Genomic DNA, 18,829 nt, shown 5'->3' with positions numbered 1-18,829 from the left:
AGAGTGTTCCAAAAAATTTTCTGGTTCGTCTAATGCTATGGAAATGAAAGCCGCAGAAATTTTATGGAAACGGTCCATCAGTACAAGTAATATGCGATATGTTGGGATACTTTCTGATGGGGATGCGAAAACATATCAACATTTATTAACTCTGAATCTTTATGGTAATGACGTAAAAATTAGTAAAGAAGAATGTATCAATCATGTGGCAAAACGTTTAGGGGCAGGATTGCGCAATAAAGTTAAAGAGCTGCGTTCCAGAGGTATATGTATCGGTGGACGAAAAGAAGGTAATCTGAAGGAAACTACAATTTTAAAGTTAACAAACTATTACAGAAAGGCCATAAAAGATAACATACCGGATATAGACAAAATGAAATCTGCAATTTATACAAGCTTACTACACTGTTCATCTACTGATGTCTCACCAAAACATTCGAAATGTCCTACCGGTACGTTGTCATGGTGTTTTTATCAACGTGCAGTAGCAAATGAAGAGCAGCCGAAAGCACATAAAGCCATGAAAACTAAAGTATCTGAAAGTGTTCTTTCTCAAATATTGCCAATTTATCAAAGGCTAGCTAGCACAGAATTGCTGTCCAGATGCATTTCTGGTAAAACACAAAATGCTAATGAAAGTATCCAGTTTAATTTGGAACAATTGCCCTAAAGAAGTGTTTATTTCTAAAAAAAGGCTAGAAATGTCAGTATTATCAACAATTAATGAATTTAACTTTGGTTGTGTAAATGCCATAAGCGTAGAACAGGAAGAAGTGAACTCGTTTTCCCTACTCATTGCAAAAAAGCGCGATCAGCGTCGCTTGAACCAAAGTAAAAAGAGAAGTTTACCTGCATGGAAAAAACACAGAAATAGTAAAAAATATTGTAAATCACTAAACGATAATGCAATTGTAGCAAATGAAGGTAAAACATATGGTGCTGGTGATTTTTAAAAATTTCATTGAGTATACGGCATAAATTGTTTTTACCTGTATAATTTCGAATCACTTAGCAATTTGTCATATGTTTATTTTTGTCATATTTAATATTATGAGATTAAAAATAGTTAAATCTTACAAAAATGTTATCAAATGTTTACAAATTTATATTCAAAGTTAATTTGCTGTTTCTCATGACCATGTATTAAAGGTAAGTTTGAAGGAAAACTTTAAATTCATTTTTCTCAAAACAAATTTTTTCGCAATTTGTGTGTTTTGAAAATGCTCCATGCGTCTCATTTTTAGTTAAAAATGGATGATATTTGGAAGAAACTATATTGTTATATGTTACAGTAGATCTGTGTATGCATTTTTAGATATGAGGTTATTAAGAAGTTTAAACTTGTGAAAACCTTTAACAAAAGGTGAAATTTTTTCGAAAATTGGGTTTAAGTTCACAAAAATAGCCTTTAAAAATTTCTTATCCATCATATTCAATAACGGATACACAAATACTTTTACCAAGCCTTTATAAGTAACATAAAGCAAACATTAGGAAAAAATATTAAAAATTGGAGCGCATGGAGCATTTTAAATTTTTAATTAAAATAATTAATTAATTGCTTTAAAAATTTTTAATTTAAAACAAATTGAAATTTTGAGCATATATTTTGTTTACTGATGCTATAAGATGTACATGTATAAAATTTCTTGTTGAAAAAATGAAAACTTAAAAAAAATAATTTTTAAAGTCCACCGTCCCCTTAATATTTAAAAGAAAGATAGGATAAGATGACTAACTTTAGAGTGTAGAGTCATTGGGTTATTTTTTTGAAGAAGGAGTACAAAACAAACGAGCAACACCTTCGCCGGGACTCAAACCTCGAACCTCTCAGATACGCACTGAATGTGCTAACAGTTACACAAAGAAAGCATGCAGAAAAGAGGGAGAAAATTTCTTATCTACTCCCCCTTTAAATAGGCGACTTCGTATTAGGGGACCCAATTGCCAACTCCTGGTGGTAAAGAAACATCGTCCGCCATTTCTTTTAGTTCGGGCGCCACTGTAGTGTCATTAGGTTATTTTCTGAAGGAGAAGTAATTGAAAAATGAGCAGTGCTCTCGAATGAACTCGAACCTGGACCTCTGGAATACGCGCCGAGTGTGTTAACCGTTACACCACGAAGACATGCAGAAAGGAGGGAGAAAACACCAAGGTACGAAAATGAAAAGGACTAAAAACCGTGAGTTATAGCATTTCTACAAATAGAAGTTGAAGCCATAAAATATGTTCATCCGCTGTGTGTACGAAATTTGCATTTAAAGGGAACTCAGTACCTTTTGAATTATATTTTTTATTTAAGAACTTTCATCTACTTTTTATGAACAACATAAAGTGCTTTTATGAGACAAAATGATTTTAAGCTGAAAAAAAATTTTGTTATTAATTTTAAATTTTTAAACTAATTCAACAATTAAAAATTCTTTCTTCTTTCACAATTTTCAATATTTTTGCTTAAAATGTTTTTATTGTATTTATAATAGTGTTCTTAAAAACTTTACTGATCGATTTTGCAATTAATGAATTAGTTTCTGAGAAAAAAATAAAAAGCACATTTTTATATTAAAACATAATATATGATTTCAATAACATTTTCACTTGCAATAATTTTTCTTTTCACTATTTCTCAAAACCCATCCTTGATTCTATTTAGAATATAATTTTAAATAAGCAGTAAAATTATTAAATAATTTGGTCAAGACCTGAACAAGTTTTAGGACTTTTAAGTAAAAGGATATATTGAAAAATTGCAAACTGAGAAAACAAAGTTTAAAGAATGTAAACTGTCTGAATGGTCATTAAATCATTTCAAATTTACTAATTCAGAAGTCAAACAACAAAAATCAGCTTTATATTTTTAAAATTTTCACAGGACTAGTTTCGATGGTTTTACCGAATCACCATCCTCAGCTGCAAAACCACAAATGAACAAGATAGGGAATAATGATTAGATAAGATAAGAAAGCCTGGAGAAGAATAAGCAAGTGGCGATATTTGATGAAACCAGAACTAAAACATAATATCTTTAAAGGCCGAAGGCAAAGATGGATTGGAATTAGGATCGTTAACTAGAACAGAAAGATTTTTTTGAATGTGAAATGCCTCTAGAAAATCCAATTCTCCAATGGAAGATGTTTTTTGAATAATTTTGGCAGCAGAAAAATTGAAAGTGTGATTTTCGGACCAACAACGCAGAGCAACAGAAGACTTCTGTGTTTAATTTTTTCTAACATACGCCTCATGTTCCTTGACGCGAAGTTTTAAGGCTTTCTTAGTTTGGCCAATGTAAATTAAACCCCACTGTCAAGGAATCCTATAAATACCCCAGGAATTCATATCCGGAATGGGGTCCTTGAGTATGTAACTCAGAATTTTATTGATTGGAGAATAAACAACCCGAAAGTTAAATTTCTGAAAAATACGTGCAAAATTTATAGCTAATGGATGGAAAGAAGGGAACGACAAAAGAATTTTTATAATCTCCTAAAACAAGAGTGGGCCTTTTAGTGTGTTGAAATGAGAATTTTTTAACAGCTTGATTAATAATGTCAGGTAATAAGCCCTTGTCAATAGCTATTGCTTTTAAATAATTTAGTTCTTCATCAAGGGATAGTTTGGAGGAGCAAACTTGAAGAGCACGGAAAACATAGGAATAAAATGAATCTAACTTTTGTTTAGTCGGATGACATGATTTAAAGTGTGGTGGAAGGCAAACCGATGAAGGTTTACGGTAAACCGTAGTACTGAAGTTGGATGTGTTACGTGTGATCCGCATGTCGAGAAACGGAAGAGAATTGCAAGTCCCAAGTTCAAAAGTGAACTGAAGAGCAGGATTAATAGAATTAATTGTTGAAAGAACTTTATTTAAATCATCTTTATTACCATCAAACAAGCTAAAAGTATCGTCTACGTAACGGAACCATGCCGGGAAGTTTTAAGTTTCAAATAATTTTGATTCATATTAGTGCATGTAGATATCAGCCAGGATGGGACAGAGGGGGCTTCCCATGGCTAATCCCTCAGTTTGCTTGTAATATTTATTTTGGAAAACCAAATGTGTTTGTTTCAAACAAAGTTGAGTAAGAGAAATTACCTCATCAATTTCGATGCAAGAGAAATGAAATTCGCGAAGTCTGGTTTCTAGACATCTTAATGCACCCTCCACTGGAACATTGGTGAATAATGATTTTACATCAAATGAAACCATGAGTAAATTTCTAGGAGAAATGTTTTTAACCTTTTTACAAACTCTATTGAATTTTTTATCGTGTACTATGAAATCTAGAAACTAAATATTTAGCTAATGGATACGAGGCAGTACCTAAATTTGATACAATAGGGCGGAAAGGAATACCAGTTTTATGAATTTTGGGAAGGGCATATAATCTGGCACAATTCGCAAAAGATGGGATAAGCGAATGTTTTAAGTTGCTTGAAATTATTTGCAAAGATTTGATCGCAGTTTTTACTTTTGACAGGTCCGAAGGTGAAGGATCTTTAGGGATTGGATTATATGGTCCTTCGTTTAAGAGTTTAGCGACACCATCGATGTTAGTGTTCTTATCCATGACGACTCTCTGGCCACTTTTGTCGGCCTTAGAAATGATAATATCCGGGTTAGAATAAATTTGGCGCATTGTAGCTCTTTCTCTCGCAGTTGGATTTGGTTTCAAAGGTTTATTATTGAATTTCACATTATGAGCGATAAGACTGCCTAATCATTTCTTTCTGTAAATCTGAAATCTTACTGAATTTGAAAGCTTTTTCGATCCGCCCTATTTTATCAACACATGCAACTTCTGTACTACGGTTTACCGTAAGCCTTCATCGGTTTGCCTTCCACCACACCTTAAATCATGTCATCCGACTAAACAAAAGTTAGCTTCATTTTATGCCTATGTTTTCCGTGCTCTTCAAGTTTGTTCTTCCAAACTATCCCTTGATGAAAAGCTAAATTATTAAAAGCAATAGCTATTCACAGGGGCTTTTTACCCAACATTATTCATCAAGCTGTTAAAAAATTCTCATCTCAACACACTAAAAGGCACGCTTTTGTTTCAGGAGATTATAAAAATTTTGTTGTCGTTCCCTTCTTTCCATCCATTATCTATAAATTTGCACGTATTTTGCAGAAATTTAACTTTCGGGTTGTTTATTGTCCCATCAATAAAATTCCGAGTTCCATACTCAAGGACCCCATTCCGAATATGAATTCCTGGGGTATTTATAGGATTCGTTGCCAGTGTGGTTTAATTTACATTGGCCAAACTAAGAGAGCCTTAAAAACTTCACGTTAAGGAACATGAGGCATATGTTAGAAAAAAGGAAACACAGAAGTCTTCTTATGCTCAACATTATTGGTCCGAAAATCACACTTTCACTTTTTCTGCTGCCAAAATAGTTCAAAAAACATCTTCCATTGGAGAACTGGATTTTCTAGAGGCATTTCACATTCAAAAAAAATCTTTCTGTTCTACTTAACGATCCTAATTCCAATCCATCTTTGCCTTCGGCATTTAAAGAAATTATGTTTTAGTTCTGGTTTCATCAACAGATGGCACCACTTGCTTTTTCTTGTCCAGGCATTTTTATCTTATCTAATCATTATTTCCTATCTTGTTCATTTGCGGTTTTGCAGCTGAGGCTGGTGGTTCGGTAAAACCATCGAAACTAGTCCTGAGAAAAGTTTGAAAATATAACGCAGAATTTTGTTGTTTGACTTCTGAATTAGTATTTGTTTGGCGTGTTATTGTGTCTTAATTTCAAATTTCATAAAAAGTTTATTACTGAATTTTAATACATACGTATATATATAAAATAAAACTTAGTACTGATCAGTTGATTAATATGAACATAAATTACATGCTTTTGTTCACAACCTTATATGGCTAGAAATATTGCAAACAAATCATAAAATGCAAGTGGAATTTATTATTTCGTTTAAACTTAAGAAGATTATTATTTCGTTTAAACATAAGAAAATAAATACTCAGGGGGTGTGGAATTTAAAGGGGTGTACAAATTTTAAAAACCTTTTTATAGCATTTTTTATCGTCAGACCATTTCAAAATTTCTCTTCTGTGTAGTAAAGATATTAATTTACTTTTCCAGAAAAATATTGAAAAATTGGTAATTTCATTCATTTTGGGGTAGCGAGTACCTTTAAAGAACGTATTCGGATTAAAAAAAATACTGAATGAAGTCGCATGTGATTTCGAACGCATGAAAAAATAAGATTTATAATAAGAATAATAATTGTTTTATTTGACTAACTTGGCAATAGAAAACATGTTTTTCTTCGTTGATACTTCTCTCTTTCTACAAGAGCAGTACATAAATTTATATTTTACACATTAATGGTTGATGAACTCAGTTCAGTACACAGGATTTAAAAAGCTGCTAAACATGTGATTCATTAAAAAACGCACTAATGAGTAGGACATTCACAGCAATATACGACAAAACTATAATCCTGTCGTAAATAATGTCTTAATTAATCTGTCGTAATCAATGTGTCAATGTTTAAATGAATAAATAATGTCTTAAATTAAGTTTAAATAATAAAACTTAGCCTTCTAAAAATGTATATTTTGGTTAATAGATTCAATGAGTTATGATATTTCTTTAACAATTTATCATATTTTAGACATCCATTTTAGACATTTTTCTTGATTCTGAATTTCAGTTGTAAAAGTTGGTTGTTCTGGTTTATGTGATTAGGCAAAGCCTAGCAGGCTATCTGCCTAAGTGGAGGGATGCCTTCTTGGAGGACTCTCTAAGGAAAGATGGCTCGTATACACGTTACACATGCGAAAAACCACGAAAACGCCCAGGAAGACAACCCGTTCACAGGATTCGAACTTCGGAACGAACTACCAGTGTAAAAATCTGATGTGTACACCACATGACTTCCTTGTACGGAGTTATACGCATTTTTTCTTGCATTTCGTTGAAACTTATTGGATTGAATTAAATCTACTTCGCCGACAGCGCATAAACCACAATATAATAAATGCATTCTTTAAAATTCACTCTATTTGTTTACCATAGCGACAATCTGGCGCTAGGTTCACTTAACAGTATTATATTTCGTTCATATTATAGCTCTTATGACTTACTTTTTTCTGGTCATTAACTACTAAAGAGTTTTCTCCAGTAGATTGCATTAAAGTGCACTAGGCAAAGATATTTTAAAATAAATGGTACTAGGGAAGTACCAACACCCGTGTGCGCAGAAAATTCAGCGGCGTGAGAAGGCATATCTTAATACTTACGAAAGTAGGCGTTCATCATAAAAATTGTGCAGTGATAAGCAATGGCATTAAATTGAAGCATGCAGGGAGGTGCAGTGAGTTGTATGGCAAATGCAGATGGTGAGTGCAATATAGCTAGTAAGAGTGCAGGATAAGCAGTAGTGAGACATCATGAAAATGGCGCGAAGACAGTTTGAAGCTGTGAATGGCATAAGAGTTCAAAGTCCTTCAGAAGTATGCAGTAGCTAGATAGGCCGTAAAAAGTTCAAAAGTTCGTAGAATCATACGATAAAGTAAAAATTCATACAAAATAATTTTAAAATGAAATAGTAACATAAAAATCTTGAATAAACAGAAGTTTCTTGATTAACATAAGATGCAACACAAATAATAGGATAGAGTCCAATTTCAGAGTTGAAGTAAATTTTAAAATTAAAATTTACAAGTTACCACCATGACTAATTGTGATGAATTGTCCTTGGGCGTTTGACAGTGTATTCAATGGTTAGAGCATAATCCAACATTTGTTTAATTGCGTTATACTGACTTTGCTTCATCTTCTCGAAGAAGTTGTGAGCTGTCATGAGTATGAAGTTATGCACAGATGGAATAGCCAGGTCGTTATGAATTATAGAGTTTCCCACGTACTAAGGTGCATTCACAATGCTACATAGAATTTTATTTTGAAGTATATCCAGTTTTTTGTGCTCATTTTATTGGCGATTGCCCAGGCCGGCACTACATATAGCATGATCGGTCGAATTAAAGATATGTAAAGCATTTTCTTTATTTTTAGACTGAGCTTTGATTTTTTGCCGATAATAGAATAAATTGCCATGTAGGCTGCACTTGCTTTGTTTAAGATATAAGAAATATAATCTTTGAAGTTGAAAGACTTATCTATGTAAACACCTAAATACGAGTATTTATAGGAATTAGCTACAGGGATTAGAGTTCTATCTAAGTAGATATCAGTATTGACTCTTAATCTTGTTTTGTATTTCCGATAGAGCACAATACAACATTTAGAGGCGTTGAGCTTAATTTTCCAAGTCTTGCACTAGTGATTGATCATATTGAGATACAGTTGTAAATTACTTAGAGCGAGCTGGGGACTTCTGGATTCAGTCAGTACTACAGTGTCTTCAGCATATTTGAGAATTTTCATGTTGAATGGGTGCGGGAAATCATTCATATAAACATTATAGAGCCGGGGGGAAAGAATGGACCCTTGCGGACCCCTCTATGAATTGTTTTTCTGACAGATAAGGCGTCACCGCAGCGAACTTGAAAAGTCCTGTTTTTCAGATAGGAACTAATCAGTTTTACTAAACTGTTTGGAAGCATAAAATTATTCAATTTATGCAGGAGGCCTGCATGCCACACTCTATCAAAGACCTTTTCGAAGTCGAGATAGCATGCAGCCACCCCGTTTTTCTTAGTAAAGGCTTGCGAAACAAATTCCACCAAATTGAGAATTTGATGAGTAGTGCAATGTCCACTGCGGAAGCCGAATTGCAGTTCATCTATAAAATTGAGTCTTTCGAGATGGTTAGTGAGCCTTGAGCAGAGGATTTTCTCAAATACTTTTCCTAATGAAGGTAAAAGACTGATAGGTCTGTAGGAAGTGACGAGCTTAGGATCTTTTTTTGGTTTTAAGATATTGACAAGTATTGAATGTTTCCATTGCTGAGGGAAATAATTATTTCGGATGCAGGCGTTAAAAATATTGACTATGTTAGTAATACAGCGTCTAGGAAGGGCTTTAAGTGCTTCATTGCTAATTTGATCATAGCCTTTGGCTTTCCTTGGCTTGAGTTTGTGAATAATTTCTCTTACTTCTCTTGGTTGAGTAAAATGAATGAAATTTCTTATAGGATAATTGTTAATGCTGTCAATGGTAAAATTAACTTCTTCTTCTTGGGAGTTATTCTCAGGCGGGTGAGGTTAAAAGATTTTCTCTAATTCATTAGCCATTATATTAGCAATCTCGTCCTCAGATTGATAGGAGATTCCCATGTGATGAATTGCATGAGTTTGATTTGGTCTGATATTTCTTAGAGGTTTAGCAATTTTCCATACTGCTTGATCTTGAGGATCCAGGTTTGATAGGAGAAAGTCCCTTTTTTGTTTCTGAATTCCATAATTTCATGCTTGATTTTCCTGTTTAAAAAGTTGATGTTCCTTTTGGCACGAGGGTCTCCGGACCGCTGCCATTCCTTATGTTTTCTATTCTTCTCTGCAATAATATCTTTTATATATTTAGGAAGGGAGAGAAAATTAGTGCTTTTGCAGGGATAAGTTGCATTATTGATTGCATCTTTCATTTTAGTGGTGAATTTATAGATTTCATCTTCGATATCATCGCAATGATTATAATTATTTCTGCAATTATAGTCTTTCATAGTATCAGAGAATTGGGTCCAATTTATCTTAGTTCTGTGTTTCTTTAACGGGGGATAAAAGCCATAAAAGTCGAAGTTCACTGGAAGATGATCAGAATTTAAGTACTTCTAAGAGAGGGGTATGAGGAATATTTTAAGAAGTACAATGTCCAAAACTTCGCCGTTTCCGTTAGCACCAAATCTTGTTGGAAAAGAGGGAGCAGAAAAATTGAGGTCGTTGCTAATTAAATAGTTATGTAAAATGTTTCCATTGCTGTTAGATCGTCTACAATTCCAGGCCTTGTGCTTTGCGTGCGTTCAAGTTCCCTGCGATGATAGTCGGGAAGTTGGTGGAGGTTAAGATATCCAGGTCATTATTAGTCATCAGATTATTAGGAGTATTGTAAATAGAAATAAATAGGTAGGTTTCATTTAAAGCAGTATAAATGATAGCTGAAGTAAATTCAAGCAGACTATTGTGAGGAAGATCATATTCAGTATGCTTTAAAAGATGTTTAATGATAATTGCAGTACCACCCCATCTACTTCGGGTTATGTCTTTCCTTATAATATTGTAGCCGTTAATTTTAAATTTATCGCAAGGTTTAAGGTGACCTCGAGTTTACCCATGATGCTTTTTGCTTTTTTAAATTCTGTAAAGAATTCTTTCGCTTTTAGGAGTTGTGTTTTTATCCACTCAAAAAATGAAACTTCTTTAGTTTCGCTTTCTTGTTTATTTTTGTTTTCCTTTTGAGTTGTCCAGCTCGGTTGATTTTTAGTATTTTCGTTTTCCGTAGCTCCAGGGAGGGTAGGAAAATCTTCTTTATTTAATTGAAATTGTTCCTGTTCATGCTTTTTCTCGTTTTGATTGTTCTTATTGAAGACTATTTTGGGTAGGTTATCCGGCTGGTATTTATATTCCTTCGAGTTGCTCGGGTGTTAGTCGCCGCACAGAACGCGCTGTTAGTTCGCCCTTATTCTTCTTACAGGTGTAAGTTTCGTGCGGTTCGGCGCATTTAAGACACCTAGGTTTGTAACGACATAGATCTCGAGTGTGTCCGTATCTCTGGCACCTGTGGCATTGCACAGGGCCAGGTCTGGATTTGTAAGCACGGACTATGACGTCTAATCCACGAAGTTGCTTTATTTGGTAGATTTGTTTACCCTTTTCTTTAGACCTCGACTAAGAATATAGGTAATTTAACAATTTTTTCCTTCTCAGAATTTTTCGAGCTGACGTATCTTTTCTACAGGAATTCCGTGTTCTTTGTGAATTATTTCCACGTTTGAGTTTCTAGGCAACTTCTTAATTACTACTTCGATTGGTTTTTCGGAATTAATTTTGTATGTGTGGAATTGCACACCTCGTTTGGCCAGAAACTCCGTGATTGCGCAATAGTCATCTTCATCCCAGACTTTGATGTTGATTGTATCTCCTGTGAGATTGCCTTTGACTTTTTTTACTCCTAAATTTTCGATTTCCTCTTTTAACGTATCCCAGTTGGCTGTAAAATCTGAGAGAAGACTTGGGGGAACATTTCCAGTGCTTTTTTGGCGAGAGTAAATCCTGCGGACTCCGAGTTCGATTCCTGTTCCATGCTGTCATAGTCCTGTAGGTCACTGAACTTTTTCTGTACGGGTAATTCAGCTTCCGATGAATTTGAATGCGTTCGATTATGCATGATACGGGGGGTTTTAAACCCGTCGCTGTCAGTAGTAATTTTCTTTTTCTTATTCTTAGATATAGTCGGACGCTCGATATTATTTGCATCGTCTTTTTTGTGATTAGATGATTTTGCCTTTAACATAGCATCGCTTTCGTTATTATTTTCCGTGATGGAATTGTTTCTTTGATTTTTATGTATGACGGCCAGATTTAAGAGTGCGTCGTAATCCTGAATGATGAGTTCAAGTTCCGCTATACGTTTGAGATCATCGCTAGTTTTGTTTTCAACTGAGTTGAATTTAAGGAGATCAGCAATAGCTTGCTTTTTTAGGGTTGTGTAAGAGTTAACATTGTGTGGGAGATTAGCTCTCTCTATATGTATATTAAACCTACCGAAGGCTTGTTCGGCGGCTGAGATTTCATTATCTAAGTATGCTGATGGCTGACACTCACTCATATTTCGCCGAGGTAAAGCATAGCGAGGAAATCAAAAAGCAAGAATAGCTTACAGAAATCCAGAGCAGCAGCTTCGGCGAAATACCGGAAGGCGTACTCCAAAGAAAAGCAATAATATCCAAATGGATGCCCAACCGATACGTTGAAAAACTCAGATCTGGACGCGATTAAAAAGGCAACCAGCTCAAACCAAATTCCAACTCAAAATAATGATATTTTAACTCAGAATGCACAAAATTTATATATTTTAAAGAATTATGTAATCGTTTCCACATGTTCTATTCAAATACTATAATAAAGCTAGAACGATGTATAAAAATTAAGCCAAAAAAAACGAAAAAAAAAAAAAAAAAGATGCAGTTTTCACAGACAATTAATTGAGTTCTCGCTTTGCGACAAGGCAAAAATACATAAAAACTCAAAAGTAAATCATAAACACTTATTTCCTCGAAAACATTCCAGAAAGGACTAAGTATGATTTAATTCGCAATAATAAATGAAGGCGTTATCTTTCTTGTTGCGAAGCTAAGTTTCTCTAGATTGGCAACAAATCCACTACCCTGCTGTTTCAAATGAAAACAAGCAATGGCCGACATCAAAACAATTATTAGGTTTAGCGGCACTTAAACAACTTTAGAATTGTTGATAATTCTAAAAATATTGCATGCAGATTTACTAAAGGCATAAAAACATTAACCGGAAGATAAGAACAACATATTTCAATCATTTTTAAAGCCAAAAATGTACAATTTACAAACATATAAGAGTAAAGAAACTCAGATCACTGAGCTGGGTAACAGAGTGGATATATATATAAATATATTTATATACGTTTGGTGCTGCCGATTGCGACCAAAATACGAGGTGCACATCTACATGTTATAGCAGACCTATATACAAAATTTCAACGTTCTGAGGCTACTCGTTTTTGAGATCTCGCTTAACGTACGTACGTACATACATACGTTCATACAGACGCCACGAAACATTCTCTTCAGAATTAATTTTAAAGCAGTTTTATAATTTTTTGGAGGAAAAGAGTATTTTATTCTGTCCTTACGTACAGATATCACGCAAAAACGTTGTTAAATTGCATTCGATAGCGGTCAAAATGGATATTTTCGTTGAAATATGCTGCCTGAAACTTTTCGCGATTACAATACTTCCTTTTACTTCGTACAAAGAAGTAAAAAGAAAAGAAATTTGTAATTCACTACGTATACCATACTATAGCTGAAAATTTCAGAGTTTGGAAATTACACCTTCCAATCGTCTGCCACATTTTCACCTAAGACTGACGCTTTCTAATAACTCTACCTACGGATTTCCCACTCTAATCTTAACATTAACAAGAGAGGGATTTAAGGCACTATGACTGTTGTGCATCTTATCAGCTTACAACCAAACATGGAAAAGCTATGCCAAAATTGGCAGGTTCATCCATATCTTTAATTGTGGGTAGCAACATATATTAGATTCATAATTCATAAGGTAAAGATTATCCAAACTTTAATAGCCTTGAATTCTTAAGAATAAATATAAATTTTATTCTATTAACTTAACTACTTAATGTCAATATTAAATCAATGTTAGTTAACTGTATTTTAAAAAAGCTACTACATTAACATGCACTGCTGTGCAACTTCTTCCAACATTAATACAACTGCAGTCGTCTGCGTCTATTACAGAAGGATACTGAAGCTGCCATTGCGTAACAACAATTATGTAGAGAATGCTGCTCCATAAAATCAAGAAACTAAACTGAATTGTTATTCAATTCAATTATGTCAAAAGTAGTGATAAGACTGAATGCCTTAGGAAAATAATTCAGAACGTCATCTAAATATGCTGGACGCATTACCAATTACCCATTTTGCATAAATTAATTTCAGAATGTCATTTAAAGGATGTATGCTTAGCAGAAAATCTCGATATAATATAAATTACTTCGTTTCTGTCACCAAACGGTTCTAAAGACTCAATAGTTTAAAATCTTAGAAAGTTAATGAGTACTGCAATGAACTGTCGGTTTTAATTTGCCTGCGTTTGAAGCTAATTCATCACTAACTATTAAAATCTAATTTATTTCTTAAAAATTTAAAATTTAAAACTATTCGTCGCTTTCCAGAGAAATGCAAAAGTTCCATATTAATCGAAAACGAGTTAATTAAAATTTTAGCGATTTGATGAGATAAATAATTACTACAATTCTGCGTTACAAACTCAATTAACTGTTTCATTTTACAAAGGATTATATTATTTTTTGTTTGCCTCTGCTCTCCTCCCTTTCCTTTCTCTTTCCTTGCCTAGTCTTTCTTAGTTTATTTCTTTATGTCATTAGAAGAAAAATATAAACGACTTTCATCGCTTTTACATATACACCGAAAGAAAAAAACAATCTTGATCATTTTATTTTTTATATTTTATAAAGTTCATTTAATCAAGGTGCTTCTTTTTTCTCCACAATGTTAAATTAGAATATCTTTCGCAATTAGACAATACGGCTTGTTATTTCAGGATGTCCTGCATAAAGGTTTCAAAACTATTTTGTTTTTTAAATATTTTTATAAAATTATTTCCCTTTGAGTTTCTGCTTTTAGATCTATTTTTTATACTCAAGACGGATTCTTTCGTATAAGGCTTTCGAAGGGAGACTCTCTCCTATCTCCATTACACATTAGGAAAACCACGGAAACGAACATGCAACCAACAGGTTGACCTAGAATCGAACCCAGGTTTAAACTACCGGTATTCGACGACTTCTTACTTGGCCGCTGGTAGGCTGCCTTTAAAAAATTATTTTAAATTTAGAAAGACAGTAAAGAGAGCTAAACCCATAATTTGTAACATATTTTTTTATTTTAAATGTTACCTTATGTTTCTATCAGTGAAACTATAAGCATTATATTTCGTAAACATTATTGGGAGAACTAACAAAATGGCCTTGTGATATGTTACCTTCTGCTAATCTCTCACTCTGTTACTGAGATTCATATTTCTATTTGCATCATATTTCCGAGCCCTAAAACTGCAGAAACAAGGCATGCGAATTTTTGCAGCATTGGCTCAAATTGTGTAAGAAGAATATAGTATCTGCAGTCATTTTTGTTAAATATGAACTTCATTATTTTTCGCTTTCGTACAAGAAAAAGCTGTTAGTCATCATGATTCCAGCTCTTACTTATAAGATGTCTACCTAGAATGAACTTAATTTTGATCTAATTTTAGTTTTAAATTACTTGGAAAACTCAATTCTTTAATTAAGTTAAAACATGGTTTAAAGAAAAGCAATTTATTTTATTTGTATGTTTATATCAAAATTCTATAATTTTATTTTAGCAAAAATATGCAGCGAAGCCCTACAAATATTTTACTATTCATTTCTTTCATCCTTCGTGCAGCAATAAAGTATAAAATAAGACCCTTTGACACATTCTAAATATTAACTTCTTGAGTAATTTATCCTACGGCAAGTGACGAGTATGTTTGTCTCAATACGCAATCAAGTCCCCGTTCTCGAAGTTTCTGTATTCATTAGATGTGAAATGAATTCTCTCATTCCAAAAAAGGAAAATTTTAAAAATAATTCTTCCTCATTCTACTTCTATAATATTCATTCATGTTCATTGCTGAAACTTCAAACGAGTATTACAATTATTACTTGCTCTTATGAATATATGTGAACAGTTCTTTCAATTAAAAACTGAAATAAATAATATTATCAGTTATACTTATAATTGAAAATGACATAACATATGTAGGAAACCTATGAATAAATCGTCTTACAATGCTTTTATAAATCTCTTTTCACTGGGAAGTGAATTAGCATAACAGGATGAAGGAATAATATTCAAAATGAAAAACGTACACAGACATATATATATAATGATAGCGCTGTTAAGTACAAATGCTGTCAAATCGCATAATATTAATTACTTGAGATTTTTCTATTTGCAGTAAAAATTATTTTTTGCGTTTAAGGAAGCATGAGTTTAAAAATAATTTCTCAATTCACACTTTAATGCAGTATGAAATATTAAAAGAAATGATTAATAAAATATTTCTAGGGTTCTTTGTATACTTTTTCTAAAAAATAAATTACGTAATTCTGATATAAACATTTAAATTAAAATAGTGCCTTTCCTTAAACCGGTGTTTTTCACTTAATTAAAGAAATGAGTTTTTTCCAAATATAGTTTTAAATTAAATTTGGTTCAAAATTATGTTTATTTCTAGATAGGTTCTTAGAAGTAAGAATTGGAATTATATTGAAAATGTTTCTTTGCTTGATTCAAGCAGTATTTTCTAGTGTCCTAATGATCGTGTCTCTGTTAATGAGGATTTCAATTTGTGAAGTATGCCCGAAATTTCTTAGTTCCTGTGAAAGTATTGGTAAGACATTAATTATCTACGATAAACATACTGGCTTTGACTTCAGTGCTCTACGATTTTTCCAAGCTGCGCTGGGAAACTGCTGGCCAAATTCAATAATATCCGTTTAAAACGACAACAGGCAACTTACAAAACCTTCCACATCTCAAACAATCCTTAAGGTATTATACATATATACGACAATAACAATAAGGTTCTAGTTATAACTGTTACGAACTACAATTGTAACAAAGCTGCTGAGGCATTTTGTGTATATACATAAGATAAGAAGAATGTTTACTTTGCAGTTGACTCTGAAGACTTCATTTTAATTTAGTATTTTCTTAATTTTAATTTAGTATTTAGTATTAATTTAGTATCTGTTTTCAAAGTAGTAACTTCTCATAATAAACCGTTCTAACTTGCATCATTCCAAATTTAATCCGTGTCGTACTTGCAGTCTACACGAATTGTCGGATTCTTGCATAATGACGATTCTCATGACGCAGCTGCCTACATAACGTTTCACCAAATAAGGGTTTAAATTTGTGACCTAAGACTTATCGACCAATAGGGATTAACGCGAACTCAGATCGAGTGGTTGTGAAGAAAGCATTCATCTTAGATACGTCGCTCCTGCTCTTGCTTGCTGTCCTACGAAGATGTTGGAGTGTACCTATCTTTTATCCTTTGTATCGTCATAACGATGTAGGAAAGGCACAAATGTGATCAGTAGCAGAGTTCCTGTTTGCGCACGTTGCATTTTGTAGTTCAGATCTCGAATGTTACCATCTGCTTGGTGCAGGATAAACCCTTACATATTCCGTGCGAGAAACCCATCGAAGAAGGAAAGAAGAATGTGCTTCTCAAGAAATAAAATATGTTCTGTTACTATCTGCATGCATCAGCGTTCCTTTATGTTAATGCCAGAAATTTGTAAATCATCATATACATATATAAGAAACATTTCGATTAGTAATAGTTTAGTCTTTTTTTTTTAATTATCTACTTTTATAAAAACATAAAGTTAGATTTTCTAACGTGTGTTATTTTAAAGCTGATCATTGTCGTACGACACTAATGAAGCACATTTTTCAACGAAGATTAAAGTTAAATTGAAGTCTTTTATTCAGTAGTGTCAAACAGTACTCAAACCAAAACTTGTATTACAGGACTACCAGGAAAGCATCAATCGTCTATTTAACTATACGTTTACTAACGTAATTTATTGCCAAAATTAAGGTATATCAATTGACCATGACTGATTATTCCATGTAACATCTCGTTTCCTTCTTCTACATCATCTATGCCAAATTTAAAATCTTTTGTTACATGCATAGAAGAAGATTAATTCTTCAAGGCAAATAACCGAAAGATATCTTGAACTTATATTTTTTTTTAAATTTCCTTTATGAATTTATGTTCCAATGTTTCTTTGTAATAAACAATTACATTGTTTCTCGTCAAAGGTAAATGTGTACTTTATTTATTTCTAGTGTCGTTCGCTCGTGAAATCTTCCAAGTGTCCGTGAACCCTACTGAGGATTCTCAGAGACTAGGTATGAGCGGCGATCTTCAACTAGCTATTTTTAGCCATGGAGTGGGGTTAGCTAAACCGGGCATGGCGTCCTGTTTCGTAGTATGGCCTGTTGCATACATCCGTCAGTATCTCCATGAGTCCACTGCATCCACAGGCAGAACAAAAACAACCATTGTTTCCCTTGAGGTTGGCAGGTAAGTAATGATTACATTTCAGAATTATACCTTTTAACGCAGTGTTGCTTGTAACTGGATTTTAGAATAGCAGATGCAATATCGCTTATTTAGTCCAAATCTCAATAATTCGAGCAATTTGTTCCCAAGTTTTAAATTACTTATTACAAGCTTAATTTAATTTATAAAAAAAATCTGTTCTTTTTACCATCTTATTTCTTCTTCTTTTGTTCTATCATATTTAAACTATTTTTATTTTTTAAAGTTTCTACACTTATCATTTTATAGAACAGAATGTATAGTTTTACTGCGTCGATAAAAATCTAAATTAAATTCTAATGAAAAAGGAAACAAGGGTGCACTATGTAAAACTTAAAGAAAAAATACCAACATCTGACATGTGGTGAGATAGTTTGTTTTCCACCACATAACAAATCTTGTCATTCTACTGGCGCTACATAATTTAGAATTTAAATTGTAGAGCTCCTCACTGGGTAATTCTAAGTGATTGTTGAAAGTGAAGAAACTTAAGAACTAGTAAGCTAATAATATCTTGAGTTCGTGTGACAGTAAACAACAAGATGGAAGGGTAAAATAACCCTTTATTATTCAAAAGAAAATTTGACAGAACTCCGTCTTGGAGTTGTACAATAAAGCCGACACTTGGGTTTGAACTTAAGAGACTAAAACTAAACTGATCTTAACTACCGAGGTATAGTCGAAGCTATCAAAGTTCTAACAGAGTTGGCCCCTTAACGTTAATAGACTGCGAAGCTTTCAAGGGCCTAATGTACGGCCGAGCGTATTAATAGCTTACGGGAGAGTAGCCTAAAAAGGCGGACACGTGCAGTCTCACTAATTCCGAAAAAATTCGCGGTTAAATACCGCTCTTCCTAATTATGTATTCAGACTTGATTCTAAAACTACGTTCTGGCCGGACGTTGTAAGTTAAAGTTAAGGATCGATGGGAAAGGAAATTTAACTCA

At 33.2% G+C, this 18,829-nt stretch overlaps 1 protein-coding gene across 1 annotated transcript in view; it reads left to right on the top strand.

Annotated features, from left to right (window-relative positions):
* The window catches only part of LOC118182927 (uncharacterized), a 135,697-nt gene that overhangs the window by 56,762 nt on the left and 60,106 nt on the right, over positions 1 to 18,829 (top strand). The window contains exon 4 of the mRNA XM_035352407.2: positions 17,627 to 17,864. Within this exon, the coding sequence (XP_035208298.2) occupies positions 17,627 to 17,864 (238 nt within the window). The remainder of the gene's footprint in view (positions 1 to 17,626; positions 17,865 to 18,829) is intronic.

Source organism: Stegodyphus dumicola, chromosome 7, assembly GCF_044657685.1.
Source record: "Stegodyphus dumicola isolate Sdum_Otavi_A_Nest chromosome 7, ASM4465768v1".
Taxonomy (NCBI): Eukaryota; Metazoa; Arthropoda; class Arachnida; order Araneae; family Eresidae; genus Stegodyphus; species Stegodyphus dumicola.
Note: the sequence above shows the minus strand (reverse complement) of the source record. Positions and strands in the feature narration are given on the sequence as shown.